Source organism: Danio rerio, chromosome 4, assembly GCF_049306965.1.
Source record: "Danio rerio strain Tuebingen ecotype United States chromosome 4, GRCz12tu, whole genome shotgun sequence".
Lineage (NCBI taxonomy): Eukaryota > Metazoa > Chordata > Actinopteri > Cypriniformes > Danionidae > Danio > Danio rerio.
The window spans coordinates 18,345,291-18,364,236 of NC_133179.1; the positions used below are offsets into that span (position 1 = coordinate 18,345,291).

At 32.8% G+C, this 18,946-nt stretch overlaps 1 protein-coding gene across 12 annotated transcripts in view; it reads right to left on the minus strand.

Annotated features, from left to right (window-relative positions):
- The window catches only part of mybpc1 (myosin binding protein C1), a 66,526-nt gene that overhangs the window by 28,736 nt on the left and 18,844 nt on the right, over positions 1 to 18,946 (minus strand). For 3 of the 12 annotated variants that reach the window (XM_021475004.2, XM_068219594.1, XM_073945954.1), the window contains exons 5-14: positions 16,665 to 16,715; positions 15,419 to 15,460; positions 13,428 to 13,469; positions 12,479 to 12,589; positions 11,984 to 12,132; positions 11,780 to 11,897; positions 11,539 to 11,590; positions 10,310 to 10,366; positions 5,307 to 5,470; positions 4,271 to 4,403 (exon numbers count right to left, since the gene is read on the minus strand). In XM_021475004.2, the coding sequence (XP_021330679.1) occupies positions 4,271 to 4,403; positions 5,307 to 5,470; positions 10,310 to 10,366; positions 11,539 to 11,590; positions 11,780 to 11,897; positions 11,984 to 12,132; positions 12,479 to 12,589; positions 13,428 to 13,469; positions 15,419 to 15,460; positions 16,665 to 16,715 (919 nt within the window). 12 annotated transcript variants of the gene reach the window in all.

Sequence of the window (18,946 nt, forward strand, 5' to 3'; positions counted from 1 at the left end):
TTAAAGTTTTGAAGTTATCCACAAGTCAGTGCATATTACTGTAGTGAACTGTAAAGAATATATGTGGTATTTTACTGGGTGTTTTTGCAGTAAATAACTGTAAAATTGTGGCAAAGTCTAACGGTATGTCTGAATTTATCCTGATTTAATTATTTTGTCCTATACTCTACACTAAACAACAAGAATCCATTTCTCAGTGCTCAGTTATTCTTTTTTTTTAGACCTCTTGGCCTCCATCTTATTGTTTTTTTTTACCTAGTTAAATAAAGAACAGATTTTTTTCTATCAATCAATCTATATATATCGTTCTATCATTCTGCCAATCAATCCATCCATCGTTCTATCATTCTGCCAATCAATCCATCCATCCATCCATCCATCCATCCATCCATCTACCCATCCATCCATTTGTTGTTACATTACTCTACCCATCCATCCATTCATTGTTCCATCATTCTGCCCATCCATCCATCCATCCATCCATCCATCCATCCATCCATCCATCCATCCATCCATCCATCCATTGTTTCATTATTCTGTTCATTCATCCATCCTTTATTTGTTTTATCATTTAGCCCTTACATTTCTTCAGTCCATCCATCCATCTTTTAATCATTATATCATCCTGCCCATTTATTCATCCTTCCATCATTCTATCATCCTGCCAATCCATTTATCCTTCCATCTTTTTTGATTATTTTATGATTACATCCATTCATTACATCCATTGACCTGTCCATTTTTTTATCATCCTGCCCATCCAGTCATCCATCAATCTTTTGATCATTTTATATCCATCCGCCCATTATTTAATCATTCTATAATTCTGCCCATACATCCATCGTTTAATCATTATATCATCCTGTAGATCCATCCAACCTTTAATATTATTCTGGCCATCTATTCATCAATCCATCAATTTTTTAATTGTACTATAATTCTGCCATCCATTAATCAGCCCATTTGTCCATCCATCCATTCGTTTTTTAATTGTTCTATCCATTTATCTGTACATCCATCCATTTGTCTATCTATACATGTTTTATTTGTTTTATCATTCTGGGCATCCATCCATGCACCTTTTAATTGTACTATCCATTTATCCATTCATCCATTCATCCATTCATCCATCCATCTTTTAATTGTACTGTCATTCTGCCATCCATCCATCCATCCATCCATCCATATTTTAATTGTTCTATCATTCTGGCATCCATTCATCTATCCATCTATCTTTTAATTGTACTATCATTCTGCCATTCGTCTGTCTATCCGTCCATCCATCCATCCATCCATCCATCCATCCATCCATCCATCCATCCATCCATCCATCCATCCATCCAAACCCCATTTAGTTTTATTTTTATAATTAATTTATTTATGGTCTTCTAATTTCTTTCTTTTGTTGTAATTTTGAATATCTCTTCTCTTCTTCGCTGTTATTTTTGCATTGTCTTCTTTTGGAGTTTTTTTTTTAATTATTATTATTTGTCAGAGAAAACACAGATGAAATAACTTGCCATAAGTTGTATGCATGTTGATATTCATTGCAAAAGCACTACGGCTTGTGTGATTGCTGAATTGTTTACAGTTGCGTCATCTTTATTGTAATTCAACAAATGCATACAACATGGCAGTAAAAAACACCACAGAATATCCACACAGCAGAAATGAGCTCACTCCTTTTGTTCAGATAAACAAGACAGTCGTGAAGACTTACTTCCTGTTACTGTATGGAGAACAGAGGAGCAGGAGCAGCCGATGGAGGAGGTGGAGGTTATGGCAGATTCACCATTGCATAACAGAGAGAAAGGACACATAGACATCATGCCTAAATCAAACAGCGCTGAAAGAGCTATTAGTGTAATAGTTATAAAAGAGAGAAGAAGAAATAAAGAGAATTTCCTCCAGAAAGCAGGGAATCCTGGGATAGATATCACTGAAGATAAGCAATCAGAAAACGGCACTGACCACCCAAATGGCTTTAATTTAATTGCTCTGGCAAGTGAAATAAGCTGCCTTAATTTACTAATAATATATTCTTTAAAATTTTTAATACACTAAGCAACAGAGAGACTATGATATATAAATTTTACTGACATTCATGCATTCCTTGTCAAATTTGTAAGACGATTAGCATTTTTAAAATATAACAATTAAAAACAAAGAAACACTAATCAGTTTAATAGCTGTGTATCATTATAATTTATGATGTATTATTTTGTGTAATTTTTTTATGCAAATCACAAATATACCAACTATAAAAATGTATACATATAGATTATATGATTATAACCCTCTATGGCATGAATTTTTGTTTAAGGAGAAAAAAAAATTTTCACCCTAATTTTTGGGTGCTTGGGGATGCCTTATGATAAATCAATGATGAAGTGTGCTCCCCCTAGCCCCCCAACCAGATTTTGGTTTGTTGCCTCGGGGCAACAACGTGCTATTAGGGTACTAAAATGCCAATGTTTTTTTTTTTTTTTTTTTGTGCAGATGAAGTCCAAATTATTACCCCCCCCTGATTTATTAGCCCCCCTGTTTATACGTTTGTTTAACGGAGAGAAGATTTTTTTTCAACATATTTCTAAACATAATAGTTTTAATAACTCATTTCTAATAACTGATTTATTTTATCTTTGCCATGATGACAGTAAATAATATTTTACTAGATATTTTTCAAGACACTGTTATTGAGCTAAAAGGGCAATTTTAAGGCCTAACTAGGCTAATTAGGGTAACTAGGCAGGTTAGGGTCATTAGACAAATCATTGTAAAATGATGGTTTGTTCTGTAGACTATCTAAAAAATACATGCTTAAGAGGGCTAATAATAGTGACCTTAAAATGGCTTTTTAAATGTTAAAAACTGCATTTATTCCAGCCGAAATAAAACAAAAGGTTTTCTCCAGAAGAAAAAAATATTATTGGAAATACTGTAAAAATTTCCTTGCTCTGTCAAACATCGTTTTTAAATGAAAAAAAAAAATCTAAGGGGGGGGGCTAATAATTCTGACTTCAACTGTATTTTATTTTATGTGAAATGAGGAACAAACAAACCATGAATACGTTTTTTTTTAAGTTTAAATTTTACATAAACTATATAAATAAGTAATATTTCATCAAACACCAGCCAAAAATGGTGTATTTTGTGTGGGGTACCGAATACTCATTTGAATACTTATTTACCAATCTTTATTATTCACTGTGGAACCTGGATGTGAAGCAAAGGGTGCCACTTTTTTATCACTTGGCTTTAGGTCAAGGGAGCCCAAACTCAGTTCTGGTGGGCTTCTATCCTGCAGAGTATAGCTCTATCCCCAATTAGACACACCTGAATCAGCTACTCAAGCTATAATAGCATATTAGAAACATATTGGCAGGTTAGCAACTAAACTTTGGAACTAAATTCTGCATGGCACCAGTTTGGGCACCCTTCTTAGATGAGCCTTTGCATCCTGGGACACTGTATCTCCCTTTCAATACCATGCCATAGAGGGTTAATGTAATTAACTATTTAAATTTCTAATAAAAAAATTCTAATAAAATTTAAATAAATATCTTTAATTTTACAATATATTTTTTACTATGTTTCTAATGGAAAAAATGCAAGTATTTATGATGTCTAATCAATTATATGTCATAAATATGATTATTTTTAAATGAAAATAAAATTATTGTATTCTTAATGCTCTTTTTATTAAAAGTAATAAATGAATACAATTTGTACAGTACTTTTTTATTTAGTGTAAATTTGATGCAAAAATATAAATGAAACTGAGAAAAATCTCTCTGTACATTATTAGCATGAAACATAAAAGCTAAATGTATGCATGTGATTTCCAAACTTTAGGCAGCTTTTGCAACTCTATTAAAGTCCTGTGAGGATGGTGGTGCCTTTTTCCTCCACAGTTTCCTGTTGTTAATTACTCATTGTGCACTACATTGAAAACTTCAAATGTAGCTCAAGAGCCTCACATTGGCCTTCAATCACATAACATCCTTTAAACATTTCAGGAAGTCACCATAAGGCACAGATTAATGTTTGAAGAACATTGTGTGTTTGCCGGATATGAAATGCTGATGGTTCACTGGTGTGTGCGTGACTGCATGTGTGCGTTTGCTGCAAACAGAGTCATTTCTGCATCCCCTGTGACCAGCAAGCCAAGAAACACAGTACATGAAGCGTTTTTAGGCAGGTTGGAGCGTGTTTTTGAATGCAGTTTGTAAAAAAAAAAAAGTGCATGTAAGAGTAGAAGGTGACATACTTTGGAGTAGGACGGATCTCTTGTCCATTCTTGTACCATTTTAACTCCACAGTCGGGTCAGCGAGGTCCACAATTAACCGGATCTTTCCGCCTTTGTCAACCTGATATGCAGGTTCCAATCTCTTGGCAAACGCTACAGTGGAAAATTCATTCAGATAATTAATGATTGTATCCCTATTATGCTTACAGTGCATGTACACTAAATAAAGGTACACAAGTGGTCACTGTCACATTTGTGCTTAAAGTCTGCACTAAATCCAAATTTACAATGTTTATTTTGCTAGCGCACATTTTAAAGGTGAATATTTCAGTTGTGCAAGTTAATCATTTGAAAAAAAAAAACTGTTGTTTTGGTCATTTCTAATCAAATTCTGCCTATTTGCTTTTACTGTGCAAAGGCAATCTTTTTCTGATTATGCCATTTTGGCAGATTGAATGAAATATGCTTAGTCACACCCCTCCAGCTGTTAGTTTGCCAAAAGTGAAAGATGAGTGAAAAATAAACCCCGCCCCCTACTCAATATTCCATTTCAGCTGGTAATGTCATCAAACTGAAATAAAATGATGCAGCTACTTCTATTTCAAGCTGAATTAAAAGGCAACAAATTTGTAATTTAAAGCTACATTTAAGTGTATTAAGGTCCATCTGTCTATCCCTTCTCAATTTACATTTAAAAAACATGTTGACATACTTTGTTCCTTTCAAATTATTTAATAAACTGAACTTATCTGGTCTTGAAATGGTAATAGTTAATGTCATAAACCCCAAAGAAAGCATGCTTTAAAATAGCATGACCGGTGTTTAAATGAAAGAATTTGCATGTCATAAGAAAACTGCTGGGTTGTTTCAAGTACAATTTGGGTCAAACACGGCCAACATTTTTATTTATTTATTTCACATTAAATTCTTTAACACTTCAGTTTGTCCATATGGCCTGCATTTGTCCTGTAGAAAAATCCCAGCGATTTACAAATGTATATTTTCATATTCATATTTTACCGCATATCATCATGCAAAATAGTTTGAAAAACACACCTTCACTCTTCTTCTCTTCCTTTTTGGTTTTCTTCAGTCTTTTGAGCAGGCCTCTAAGATCAGTGATGCCGTATGTAAATGCGATCTTCTCATACTCATCAGGACGGGCGTTTTTCAAAATCTCCCAGACGTCCACCTCAGGAGTTTCCTCTTGCTTGACTTCCCTGACATTAGAGATGGTATGGGGTCAAAAGTCATGGCTAGGAGTCAGTCCACATGTGTTGAGGAACCAGATCTCTGTTTTAATATCTTTAGTTCCTCAAGACATGTCAAACAAAGAGATGGGCTTGGAAAAAAAACCTGCTGAATGGTAACCTGTTATTGGGAGAGATGTTTTACACAGTGATCGGGGGGAAATGGGATTGTGTTCTTTATGATTGGGGCAAGAATTTAGTAAGGAGCTACTTTTCGATTTCTCTATGATTGTAAAGGATATGGTCAGTGAACGGGGGAGAGCATTGGGTTGTCATGTGGTTAACACATGATTAAGTTTAAGATGTACAAAACAAAGGATGTAGGATGTACAAACCAAATCAATTGCTAAAAGATAAGTGTGACATTTGTTTAATTGTATTATGAAGTAATTTATATTATAGGACAATTTGTAATTAGGGCTGTTGATGAAAATAATTTCTAAAAACAATTTAGTGAAGTTCATAAAATGGATTGTAACTGTATTAACATAGACTTGGACTAAATTAAACTGTAAACAGGCAAAAAAATAAAATAAAATGAAAAATATGAATTAAAAGAAGCAAACAGAATTCTAAGAAAAAAAATTCTAAATTGTGGGGAGAAATGTAAAATTGCAAGACAAACTATCAAAATCTTGAGGGAAAGGTCAAAATTGTGAGGTAAAAATTCAAAAGATTCAAGATAAAAAGTCAGAAATGTGAGATACAAAGCACAAAACAAAACAAAAAAAATATAAACAAAAGTAAGAATTGTTAGATTTAAACTCATAATTTTAAAAGAAAAATTGTAAATTGTGTAGTGTAATCTCATAAATCTAAGAAAAGTTGTCAAAAACTATGAGGTGTAAACATGGGATTCTGAGTGTTTAAAAAGCCTGAATTGTGAGGTAAAAAACGCACAAAAACATCAACTCAGAATTTGATTCTTGTCAATTGTTTTTTCTCAGAAATTGTGAGGTATAAAGCCAGAATTATAAAAACAAAGTAAGAATTGTGTGGTATAAGCTCAATATTGGGAAAAAAAGTGAAATATAAACTTTTATAAATTCTATTACTAGAAGCATTTTATTCTTAAACTCAACTCTATGAACTTATTTCAGAGTAAAACGTCAGGATTGTGAGTGGAAAATTGAATTTCAAGAGGAAAAAACATAAAAAATGTCAGGTTAAAAAACACTAAACAAAAATTATAAACAAAAGTTATAATCGAAATATATAATATATATTTATAACTAAAATAAAAAAGCCAAAATTAAGAGATGCAAAGTCAGAATCCAAGGGACAAAAGCCAAAATTGTGAGTTAAAAAGTGAAAATTCAAAAGAAAAAAGCCAAAATTGTGAGATATATATATAGTCAAAATGTAAAAAAAAACAAAAAAACAATAGCAAAGTTGTGAGGTAAAAAGTCAGAATTGGGATGTCTAAAGCCAGAATTTTATGAAAAAAAATTGAACAGAATTCAACATTGAAAAAACGACTAAATTGAAAGATTGCTTTTCCCTTTATAATTCCATGGTAAAAAGCAAGGTTCCACAATAAATTGATTGATCAATCATTCACTCAATAACCACCATACAGTATAATGTAATCAATTAGTATATTTCTATTTCTAACAACAATCAAAATAATGAGTTTTACATTGTTCAACAGCCTTAATTACAATGCTTAACTCATTAATAGTAATCTATTGTGCTATAAATAAACCTGTACCCATCTCTTTGCAGCGATCCCATGTAATGAACAATCCGGCAATGGAGTAGTTTTGTTTTGTATTAGTGTTAGTAGTCAGTGCTTATTAGGGGTGAATATCGTTGTTACACATGTTCACAGTCATTAAACATGATCAGGGTGTTAAATAAGTCAACATCAGCTTTGTCATTTAATCTTTTTCTTTCACAGACATTTCCCTGAATGTCCGGAGATAACATTAATATTTTCATCTTTTCAAGTCTGTAGTTTCTCAGGCAAGTATTAAGAACACCGGAGGCTTGCGGTTGCAGTTGTGTCTTGTTTCTCCAGTATAAATCAAGACTACTACATTAAACAAAAGTAGCGATAACACTATTTCACAGCTTCATGTAGAAGCGCTCCGCCAACCTCTCGGAAATGAGTGGAAAACGTGTCCTTTTCATCCGATTCTGACTTTGAAAGGGTCGTTTTCATCATTTCTGAGCGTCGTCGAGCCTTTTATGAATGCTGTCTTTAAATGAAGTGTTACCAGACTACAGTAGGCCAACACTCTTGCTTATACAGTTCCTGTTCAGGTCATGCTTGAGAAGCTAAAGGATTATAGTACTTACCGGTGATAAGGTCTAATCGTTTAATAACCTACGATACTAACCTGCCATGTCTGAATGTGTGGGGGAAAACAGAAAAAAAGACAAGCCAAGATAATTTTCTAACTTTTATCCCATTATGCAGGATTTTAACGTCTGCTTTTTTTAAAATACAAAAGAACAAAGCAAAACTTCACACAAAAAATGGGGGACAAGTTTGTGTAAATCAGTGTTTCTCAACCACATTCTTGAACGACCACCAGCTCTGAACATTTTCCATGTCTCCTTAACCAAACACACCTGATTCAGGTAATCAGCTCATTAGCAGAGACTGAAAGAACTGTAATAGCTGTGACAGACAAAGGAGACATCCAAAACATGCAGTACTGGTGGTCCTCCAGGAACATGGTTGAGAAACACTTGAAATTGTATGTTATTTTCTTTATGTTGGCATTTTTGCATTCATGATCTAATTTATATAGGTTTTATTTTTTCATTTCCATTAGAACTGAATTGTTTTCTACATTTAAAAAAAGATTACTGCTGCTTGTTCAAACTACTTCTTTGGCCAATTTATTTGTTTTATGTCCAGTCCACTTAAATTAGAAAACCATTAGGTTATCTTAAGTGTTTTGTGTTGGTGGAAATGAGGGAATTGTGTTGGTCCAACTACCTGTTTCGGAGATTTGTAGTTTCCAGCATGTTTTGCATAGGATTGAATTAAGAGAGGGACTGTTGACAATAAAAGTAATCTTAGGTGTTTAAAGGTAATAGAAAGACTTGTTAAGAGTTTAATCTTCACTTTAGTTTGAAGATTTAAAGATTTACATATAATGTTTTTGAGATTACCGCCTTGCAGAAGCACCCATGCTTTTGGTGTTGTTAGCTAAATTAGCAAAAATGCAGTTTGTTGCTTTGCTCAGTGGGCAATAACTGTCCTAATGAGTTCTGAGATCAGTCAACTGTATAACTCATGAAATATGCTTAAAAATGTCTCTTTTAGTTTGTTTAATAAAACTAAGAGACCTTAAAATGTATACGACGTGTAATAGTCATACATGATATTATCAGACTTTTGAATTTAAGTTAAATAAAAATACAGATGTATTTACACTTTTATTTGATAAAATCATGTTGGACCAACTCAATTGCATCTAATTGTGTAAACATTTTTCTTTGTTGCTGCTGCTGCTAAACAAATTTATTGAATGAAAATCCTGCCCTTGAGTTCATTTAATTAGTTATTTTTTTGAGCGTAGAAAGAAATTGATGATCATGCATTTTGCCATGATTCACCCACTAAAATGTCATTTAGTGAAACAATAGTTTATACTAATAATTTAACAGACTCATGTTATTATGCATTATACAGTGCAGCCAATTAAATGTTGGATTTAATCACTGCCGTTCAAATCACTATAGGTCAAAAAGTCCACTTTATGAGGTATTTATATAGTAATCTGCCAAATTCATACATGCATGTAATAATTTATGTAAATGAATTTAATTGTCTTAAAGACATACTAGGGTATATGCAGATAGACTTAAAAATTGTCAGCAATGCTGTTATAAAATTGGCGTGTTTAAGGCTGCTTTTTTTATGGTTTTCACTTTGATTGATGTACAATATAAAGTGGGTTTCAGAATGCATTAAATTAAATTTTTTTCCACACTTTGTCTTAAAAATATGAACATTTCGTTTACCCCAATGATTTCAGTGGAGTTTCTGCACAAGTCTGCTGGCCCTGTCGGCACGTGCATGTAAATGGCTTTTCATATCGTTTTACGCTTGAACAGCTAAATAAATGCTGAAGTCTATTTAACTGATTGTACCATATAAAATTGAAAATAAAGTCACATTAACCATTCACCAGAGGTTTATCGCACTAGCTGTGCATATACCCTATTCAGCCACAAATAAAAGTTTACTCGCAAGCTACTCACCCTCAAACAATTCTTAAACTTTGAGAGTTTTCTTTTTTCATTGAACATAAAAGAAGATATTTTGAAGAATGTCAGAAACCGGTAAACACTGACATCCATGGTAGGAAAAGCAACTTATATGGAAGTCAGTTGATACCGCTTTTTAGCATTCTTTAAAATATCCTCTTTTAGAAGAAACTCAAACAGGTTTATGATGAAGAGTGAGTAAATGATGACACAATTTTTAATTTTGGATGAACTTTTCTTAAATGAATTTTTATTTCACTAATTGAAGGAGTTTCTTCAGCATATTTCTAATGTTTTTTTAATAGTAATAAAAATAATAATAATAATAACAATAATAATGCCACATAAATGTTGTTTTTTAATTAGCATGACGCCTAAATGCTTTGAAGATAAAGTAATTGCCCTTTCATAATAAATTACAAGAAGTCATTTGTTTTAAGAGCCTAAAAGTACCTTTAACAAGAGTATCAAAAAAGGCAAGAAGAAAAGAACGCCCCATATTGAGGCTTATGGGAAAAAAAGAACAAAAAGAAAAAAAAATAAAGTATTGGCCCCTTTTGGGAACCAGACTGGATTTCTCACCTATGTTTGAGAAGCCCACTAAAGTCAAGCTCGCCTGCATCGTCCTGGCCTTCACTGCTGTTGTTCACAAGAGATTAATGGAAATTGAGTCAGAAAAAGTCACAAACATCAGAATCAAACAATGCTAAAAGAACAACGCAAGGGCCTGCAATCTCTCCATCCACACGAATGCAGGATTGAGGTGTACACAAGAACCTTTCGCTTTGCAGCCGAGTGCATTGGGCGAATTGATTTGTGCACAAACTACCAAGAATAGCTCTAATGTTTTCATGACTGATTCTCCCAATGCTATTTTGGGTGAACAGTATGAGCTTGGATAGTTTGCGTTGCTTTCTGACACATTGTTGGGAAGGAAGTTCCAGTGCAAGCGTTGGCCTTTGAAAAGTTCAACACGTTTGTTTGGTTTGGTTTGGTTTGGTCGACCGGTTGATTTGGTGGTAAATATCTTTGATAAAAAGGTTAACTGAGAACTTGCTGGTCATCCAGCCCTTCATCAAACCATGTTGTCTATGCATGGGTTTGTTGAGGATTGCTGGAACCGAAGTCCTGTTTTAAATCATTAAACATTCATAGAGATCTGAAATGCAAAATTTAGGGGCCATTTACATACTGCGCCTACAACCGTGTGAAAAACTCAAGGCATGTCACTTGACCAATTTTCCACATGCTTTTCAAGCTCCTTTGCCATCTTTTGTTGCTAAGCAATCATCAGCTGTGCTCTCTGAGGGTCCACTATTGACAAACCCTTGCTGTAGAGCTCTGATACATGTTTCATTTATGAAGAAAATTAAAAGCGCTGCTTTTTGGGGGGCTCTGCATATGTCTGAGATAGTTAGTCTACCATTATTACTGAAATGTGTACAATTCATAAAGAATGTGAAGCTGACTGGTTGGCTCTTGTCACGTGAGGCGTTGTGTGCTTGCATGTTTTCAACACTAGACTGCAGGTGCACTTGGAAAAAGTGAGGTTATCTATTCAGCGCATCTCCACTATAAATAATGAACTTGCACACGCAATATGTGAACAGCCCCTTAGGTTGAAAATGTTTATTATGTTTAAAGATAAAATTCAGATTTAAATATAAAAACTGCTTAATATCCAGAATTTACTTATAATATTTATATATTTTATTAGGAATACTAAGCAACACTGCTTTTTTTTTTTTTTTTTTGAGATTTCTTAAAATAATAATGAACAAAAGAAATGGGAGATGATAATCCCCCTTTACCTTCTTTTGAAAGCTGAGCGGATGTCAATGCTCTGAGAAACCTCTGGAACTTCTGGAAAAGCAATACAGAAATTGATGACATATAAAATAATACTAAAATGTTAAAAAGTTCTGTTTGAAATGTAAACAACTGTTTGAAAAAGAAGTCTTTACTTTCACTTTTGCTCAATTTCCAAAAAAGAGAAAGTAATAAATGACCCGCATTTTACATAACATTGCCTTGTTTGGACAGAAAACAAACCTTTGACCTCCAGGTCAAAAGAGCAGCTATCAAATTTGTCTTTGTAGGTGACCTCACATCTGTAATTCCCTGCATAGTTCTCCTTTGCCTTAATGATGTGCATCTCAAAAGTGTGAATCTACAGCAGAGAAAAAAACAAAGCCAAATATTGCTAGGAGAATCGTAGGAATGCTTCTTTATAATACATAGATCGAGTGGGATCACCTTGGACAGGCGTTCGAAAGACTCCTTAAGCTGCAGATGTTTCCCAGTTTTGCTTGCAAGATCCATCCACTTGCCCTTGAACCACTTTACGGTTGGTTTACGAAGCAAGTCTTTGGCTTCCACCTTAGCAATAAATGTGATGTCTCCACCTTTCATACAGCAGATATTTCGAGAACTTCAAAATGTGCACAAGATATTGTGGTTATACTTCATTTTGATTGTTGACTGTAAGTAATTTTGCAACATGTCCACTACACTCATTGGCCACCTTATTAGGTTTTAATGGTACTCAAGTTTTTCTCCAGAACTACATTAATTATTTGTTGCATATATCAAACAGGTATGCTGGAAATGTTCCTCAGAGAGTTTGGTTCATATTTACATGAGAGTATTACACAGTTATATACACAGTTGACATGTAGGTTCAAAGTTACTTAGGGCCAAGAAAACGTGTAAAGAAAACATCAAAATATTTTCAGTGCTGCATTTACTGACCTACAGTGATGGAGCCGCTCTGTGGCTTTTCAATCAACAGAGTGGAAAGGGGTGGGTTTTCAGTCTGTTTGTCGATTTCCTCAGGAGGTTGTCCGTCCCCAAGAGACCACACTGACCAATTAGAAAGAACACACTCATCACACTCATACATTCTTCAAAACTTTAGAATAACTTTCATTTTCATGAGCATATTTTATCATATTACTAAATAGATCATTAGAATATATTCATATAAATGCCCATAATTATTTATACTCATGTTATGAAAGTTATTATAAAGTCTTTTAAATCCATAAATCCACTCATACATTCTTCAAAACTTTAGAATAACTTTCATTTTCATGAGCATATTTTATTATATTACTAAGTAGATCATTAAAATATATTCATATTAATGTCCATCATATAATGAAAGTTATTATGAAGTCTTTTAAATCCATGAATCCACTCATACATTTGCCTGAACTGAAACACACACACACATAATTACTCAACAAACACACAATGGCACATGGTCATCAAACACTGCTGCCACAAAGCAACATGGAAAGCATAAAGACACTGAACAATGACCTTTAAGAGGGAAAAGAGAGAATCGGTTAACATATTTTAAATGCAAACTGTTTAAAAAAAATCACTTTTACTGGAAATATTCCGATTGCTCAGTGAGATTTCACATGTTTTTAGTCAGCGATAAATGATTTAGTTTAAATATTAACATAAACTGTGCCGTTCATTTTCCCATGGAGTTTTAGAGAAGCACATGATCTCCAAAAGCTCTCCGGTTTGTTTTTCTGAAAGGTTTTGGGATTATTACTTCGCTTTTGCCAAATGTGCTGGTTCCATTTGGCTGTCCATTATGGGAAAATTGCGGCACTGAAAGCATCTTGTGGTGACATATTCCAGTTTCTGTTTGCTATTAAAGCCTCTACTGTGTTTATAGAATTACCTGAGTCTTTCCTTCCCCTTGTTGACTCAGGGTCGCTATCATCTGAACAGAGACAGAGAGAAATTTACAGCATATTATAAGAAATAGTACTGTAAAGTCCATTGCGGCACACTGTAACACACAATGGCACACAATTCCACATATAAAACATGAACCGAAAGCAGGAACAGATTGTTAATGTCATGCTCTTTAGGGAATTCGGGCATCGTCTTTACTGGAAACATTATGCTTGATATTCCATTTCAGTTAGATTTATATTTTTGTATGGTACTATTTTTATAGTTTCTCATTTTCAAAGAAACTGTCATTATTTTAACTAAATTTTTTTATTTATTGAGTAAAAAAACAACACTTTTTGATGCATATTCTGATTGCTCAATGAGATCTCGCAAAAGAGAACTTTCACAGACTTATTTCGAGAGGAGCATGTAATATTATTGATTGTGGCTGGTCTCTCCTATCTCATCTGTAATCATCAGTAAGGCAATCAAATCATTCCAAACTCACTATAAATAGTCCGACTAGCATTACTCGCTCATCTTCATTTTTTGAAGAATCGTTCTATTTACCCCATCTCCACCTTTCCTCCGTTACCAAGGGGAGCTCTCGAGAATTACCTGATCTCATACCCCTTTACATGCCCATTGACCAGGCTGGAGCCCTGGGCTCAATTATGTCCAAGCTCAGGGTTCTCTCCCAGAACAGCATGTCAAACCTGCTAATATTATCAAGCAATATCTCAGTATGAACTCTTGAGATCACTTTTTAAAAAGCCATACATAAGCTATAGATTGTATCTTTACATATACATCCACTGTTTCTATAATTTCTAGTTTTCAAATGGAGCCTTTTCACATGTCTGTGTTTTTTAGTAGCTGAAGTCGTCATAACAATAAAAAGTAACTATTTTTTTGTGAGTAGAAAAAACACTTTAAGGGAAATATTTCTTGTTCTATGAGATTTGACATAAATTAAAAGGAATCTGCCATAAATTAACCATACCTTTTATCTTTACATATAGAACAATTTTCTTTATATTTTTAACATAATATTTAAACAAATTTATGACAATTTTTTATTTATTTATTTACAAGCAAAAGAGAATTGACATATTAAGTAAAGTTCTTCGAAACATTAGTCACTTTACTTGCATTTACCTCCATGTGTACAGTGCTCAGCATTATTGAGTACACCCCATTTTGAAAATGAATATTTGTATCCATTTCTCAGTGAATATAGGCAATGCATTTTGGTGTATTTAAACAAAACAGATTTATTAAACAGATATATTTATTAAAATAATATTTTACCACTGAAGTTATTTAGAAATTGAAATTGAAAGATGCTACAATTAAATTCAAGCAAAATATTGCAAAAAAAAAAATTACAACATACAAAATTTCTACTTCATTTTTCATTTTTTTCACTTTGCTTCTCTTGATTTTTCCTCTTTTTAAAATTTGTATTTAATATTTTTCTATAAGATATACATTTGGATGTACTAGTTTTTGGACTATTATCGTAAGTTATTTGGTTAGATAAGCTTCAGAAGATTTAGCTTCAGTACTGACTAATCTAATGTATATGCACAAATATACAAATAGCTTCCTATTAAAAATATAAATTTAAAAGATAGATTTGTAAGGGGTGTAATAATATATGCTGAGCACTGTATATATACAATCACTTTTGTAAATTCAGTTTAACACCAGAAGGGCACATTACACAAACATTTCAATATGAAATTTTGCAATATCATAACATTACATTTTGTGATGACAATAAAACTTAGAATTCTCAGAGGAATATCAATTTGGAAGATACTGCACTGGATGTAAATGGTAAATGAAAGGGACAGCTCTCTAATCTACTGTAAATAACCTCATTAATCCTAAACGTGTTTGCTCAATTGAATGGATTCACTAATGATCTAAAAATAAACATCTCTGAATAGAGAGTAACGGGGGCATTAATTAGTAAAAGACTCTTACTAGGAAGGTCAATAGAAAGTTTCTTGGGTGTGCTGCCATCTTCTGTGAAAGAAAACAAAATATATTATTCATTATCAGGATCGGTTTTGCCAGGTTGTTTATCGGCCTCAAGCATTTCATGTATTAAAATGAGGTGTGATAAAATATTGAATACTTCGACAAGTTGAACTTGATTTTTTAAATTCCTTTATTTATCTTTTTGACATTTAAGACATGCAGTATTGTATTAAAACAGTTTGTTTGTACAAGCATAATTGTGTGTATTTATACAGTGTAAAAAAATCTATTCAGTAAGTTTTTGTATTTTGTGATTCACAGGTTTTTCCATTTATTTGTGGTTATAAATTGCAATATAGGATCTCTTCTCTGTTGACTTTTGATGTTGAAAAATACATTTTTTTTTAAATAAAATTTACATTTTAGTAGTTTGAAACAATATTTTGTATAAAAAAATTAGGTACAGAAAAACACTGTTAACAATCTTTGTATTTGACACAGTATTTAACCATAATACAAACTGTATCTTACTGTTGGACAGTTTTGCAGTATGCTACTGTATTTTAAAGTTGCATTGTGAAACTTACTGTATATTTTACAGTAAAGATAAACACTACTGTAAGTACATACAGTATAGAACAATATAAATGACATTGTAAATACAGTATTTTTGCTGTAATTGATTTACAGTAAGTTACTGTAGATTCTACAGGAATGTTTTAAGTGTACGTGTGTAAAATAACATAAAAGGTAAAGTCTTACCAGTGTTTTGTAGTGTAAATTACAAAAACCAGACAAAATTTTACTTCCAATTTAAAAATGTCAATAAAAGTAACTTTTTTTAAACATGTCAACATCAAACGGTTTTAGAGAAAAGATCAAGGTCCCATAATGCAATTCAAAAGCGTAAATAAATAGGGAAAAGCACATTAATCACAAAATATGGAAAACTAATCATTTACAGTACATGTATTTTTACGTAGTACAATATACACATCAGATGTCTTCTGCATCTCTTCCTTTATATAGATATGATTGTATATTATATAAAGGGTCTAAATGCTTGTAGGAATCAAGCAAAAATCACATTACTGTGATTTTTTTATCACATTACTGTGAAAATCACATACTGTGCATTCCTTGGCCATAAATATCAGTTTTTGAAGCACAATTGTTGTACTCAAAAGCTCATAATTATTCAAAAGCTCATCGAGATGTCATGGGTTGATGGGTTGTAAAGGTTACCAACCTGCTGGAGGTGGAGGTGAGGGGGTGCTGGCGGTGACATCATCATCTTTATCTGAAATAAAGGTGTGATCGACACATACACCCACCTATCACAGAGCTCCATTTCCAGCCGTAGACCAAACACAGCATGCAAACATGAACTTCAAATTCGCTTACAATTTGTAATAGATGGGAGCGTTTGCAGGTCATAAGCATGAAATGAAAGGTATGTGACGACTGTATGTCGTGTGTGCATTTGTGAAGATGAAATGTAAATAGAGTGTGTTTTGCAGGACCACATGCTTAGCTGAACCATTAAGGGACACACATTGGGTAAAAAAAAGTAATATATTACAATCTTGAACTTATCTTATTCTTTAAAAAATACTAAACTAACATAACACATACTTTGACATTATAATTTCCCTAAAAAGTAACACATTTAGTTACTACTTTTCTTTTAAAAATGTGACTTTAGATTGTAATATTTCACTTTTTTGAAGGAAACACGGATGAAAGGAAGTGTGAGGTTATTTTTTGGCTTGCCGGTGAAATCTATGAGCATTATCTTGCAATACACAGATAAAAAGAAAAACAAGAATAAAAAAACATTGCAGTGTATTTTGTTGCAGCCACAGACCTGAATGTCTGTACTTGAATATTTGACAAATCCACATTTTTAGAGCTTCAGAGAAAGTATGAATCTACACACAAAGAATCCCCTGACTGATGTACTCTTCCATCTTCCAATGGTGTACCTTGTAAAGTTGTAGTTATCGCCTCAGACTTCGTCACCGAAGGTGCTGATGATCAGTATACAGTTTTTCTCAGTCATTTCGTTGCATTTCTAACAACACTATTTACATTTGCACAACAGTTCATGCACTTCTCTAAACAATTAGTCATTTGTGTACATCATAGTAGCAGTTTCTCAGTGCAAACAGTACATTGTGCTGTCTTGAGCATTTTCAGGATGTGTCACCAAAATCTGACTTTTTTGCTTTGGAAAAAAATTCATAATGAAAACATAACAAAGCCATTTGACTATCTTGTTCATAAAACAATGGCGTCAGGACTTTTTATCTTGATGGCACTGACACGTTCATTGACATGAATACTTGCTTTTGAGGAATGAGCTATCCATTTTGAGCAAGTGACACGCTTTTGCAGGTTATCATCTAGGTTTTGCAGTTTGTACTAATTGTTTAGAGAAATGCATGAACTGTTGTGCAAATGTAAACAGTGTTGCGAGAAATGCACCAAAGCTACTGAGGAAACCTGTAAATTCAGATGTTAGTGGACACATGTACTAATACAAATATGAATGCAACTCAGGACTTTTCTTACTCTTTTACTCTTTCTCTGGGATTCTCTCAGATTTACATCACAAACACATGCATGCTTTTACAGGCACTTTCAGTACAATGTGGAACTAGACAAAAACAGATACATTTTGTGATGTTGGTTTGAGAAAGCTGACCAGACTGTTTGAAAAAGTAGATTTGGTTTCAAGGTCAAGCTATGGATGGATGGATGGATGGATGGATGGATGGATGGATGGATGGATGGATGGATGGATGGATAGATAGATAGATAGATAGATAGATAGATAGATAGATAGATAGATAGATAGATAGATAGATAGATAGATAGATAGATAGATAGATAGATAGATAGATAGATAGATAGATAGATAGATAGATAGATAGATAGATAGATAGATAGATAGAACTTGTATCAGTTTTTGTGGTTAGGAATTTAATTTTAAACTTTTAAATACATTTTTTTAATTTAACAATGTCTGGCTCCACATGTACTTGACTCAGACAGCACTGTACAACTTACAGTGTAGGGGAAAATATCAATCTTACATATTTCTGGCATTGTAACAGTAGCTTGCCTTTTTTGTCATATTGCGGATGAGGTATAGGAATAAAAAATATATATTTTATTTTAGGTATTATTTTAGTTCTAGGCTACGCTTTAAGCTTTACAAGATCCGAACTTATATATATATATATATATATATATATATATATATATATATATATATATATATATATATATATATATATATACATATATATATATATATAAATATAAATATAAATATATATATATATATATATATATATATATATATATATATATATATATATATATATATATTTACTTAAGCACATCGCTGGCAAGTTTCCACATTGTTATAATGTTTTAGCACATTGCTAAAGTGATTTCTCATGTTGCTAGCATATAGACTTTTTAGCATTTACTAGAGATGATTTGAAAGATATTTACTTTAAC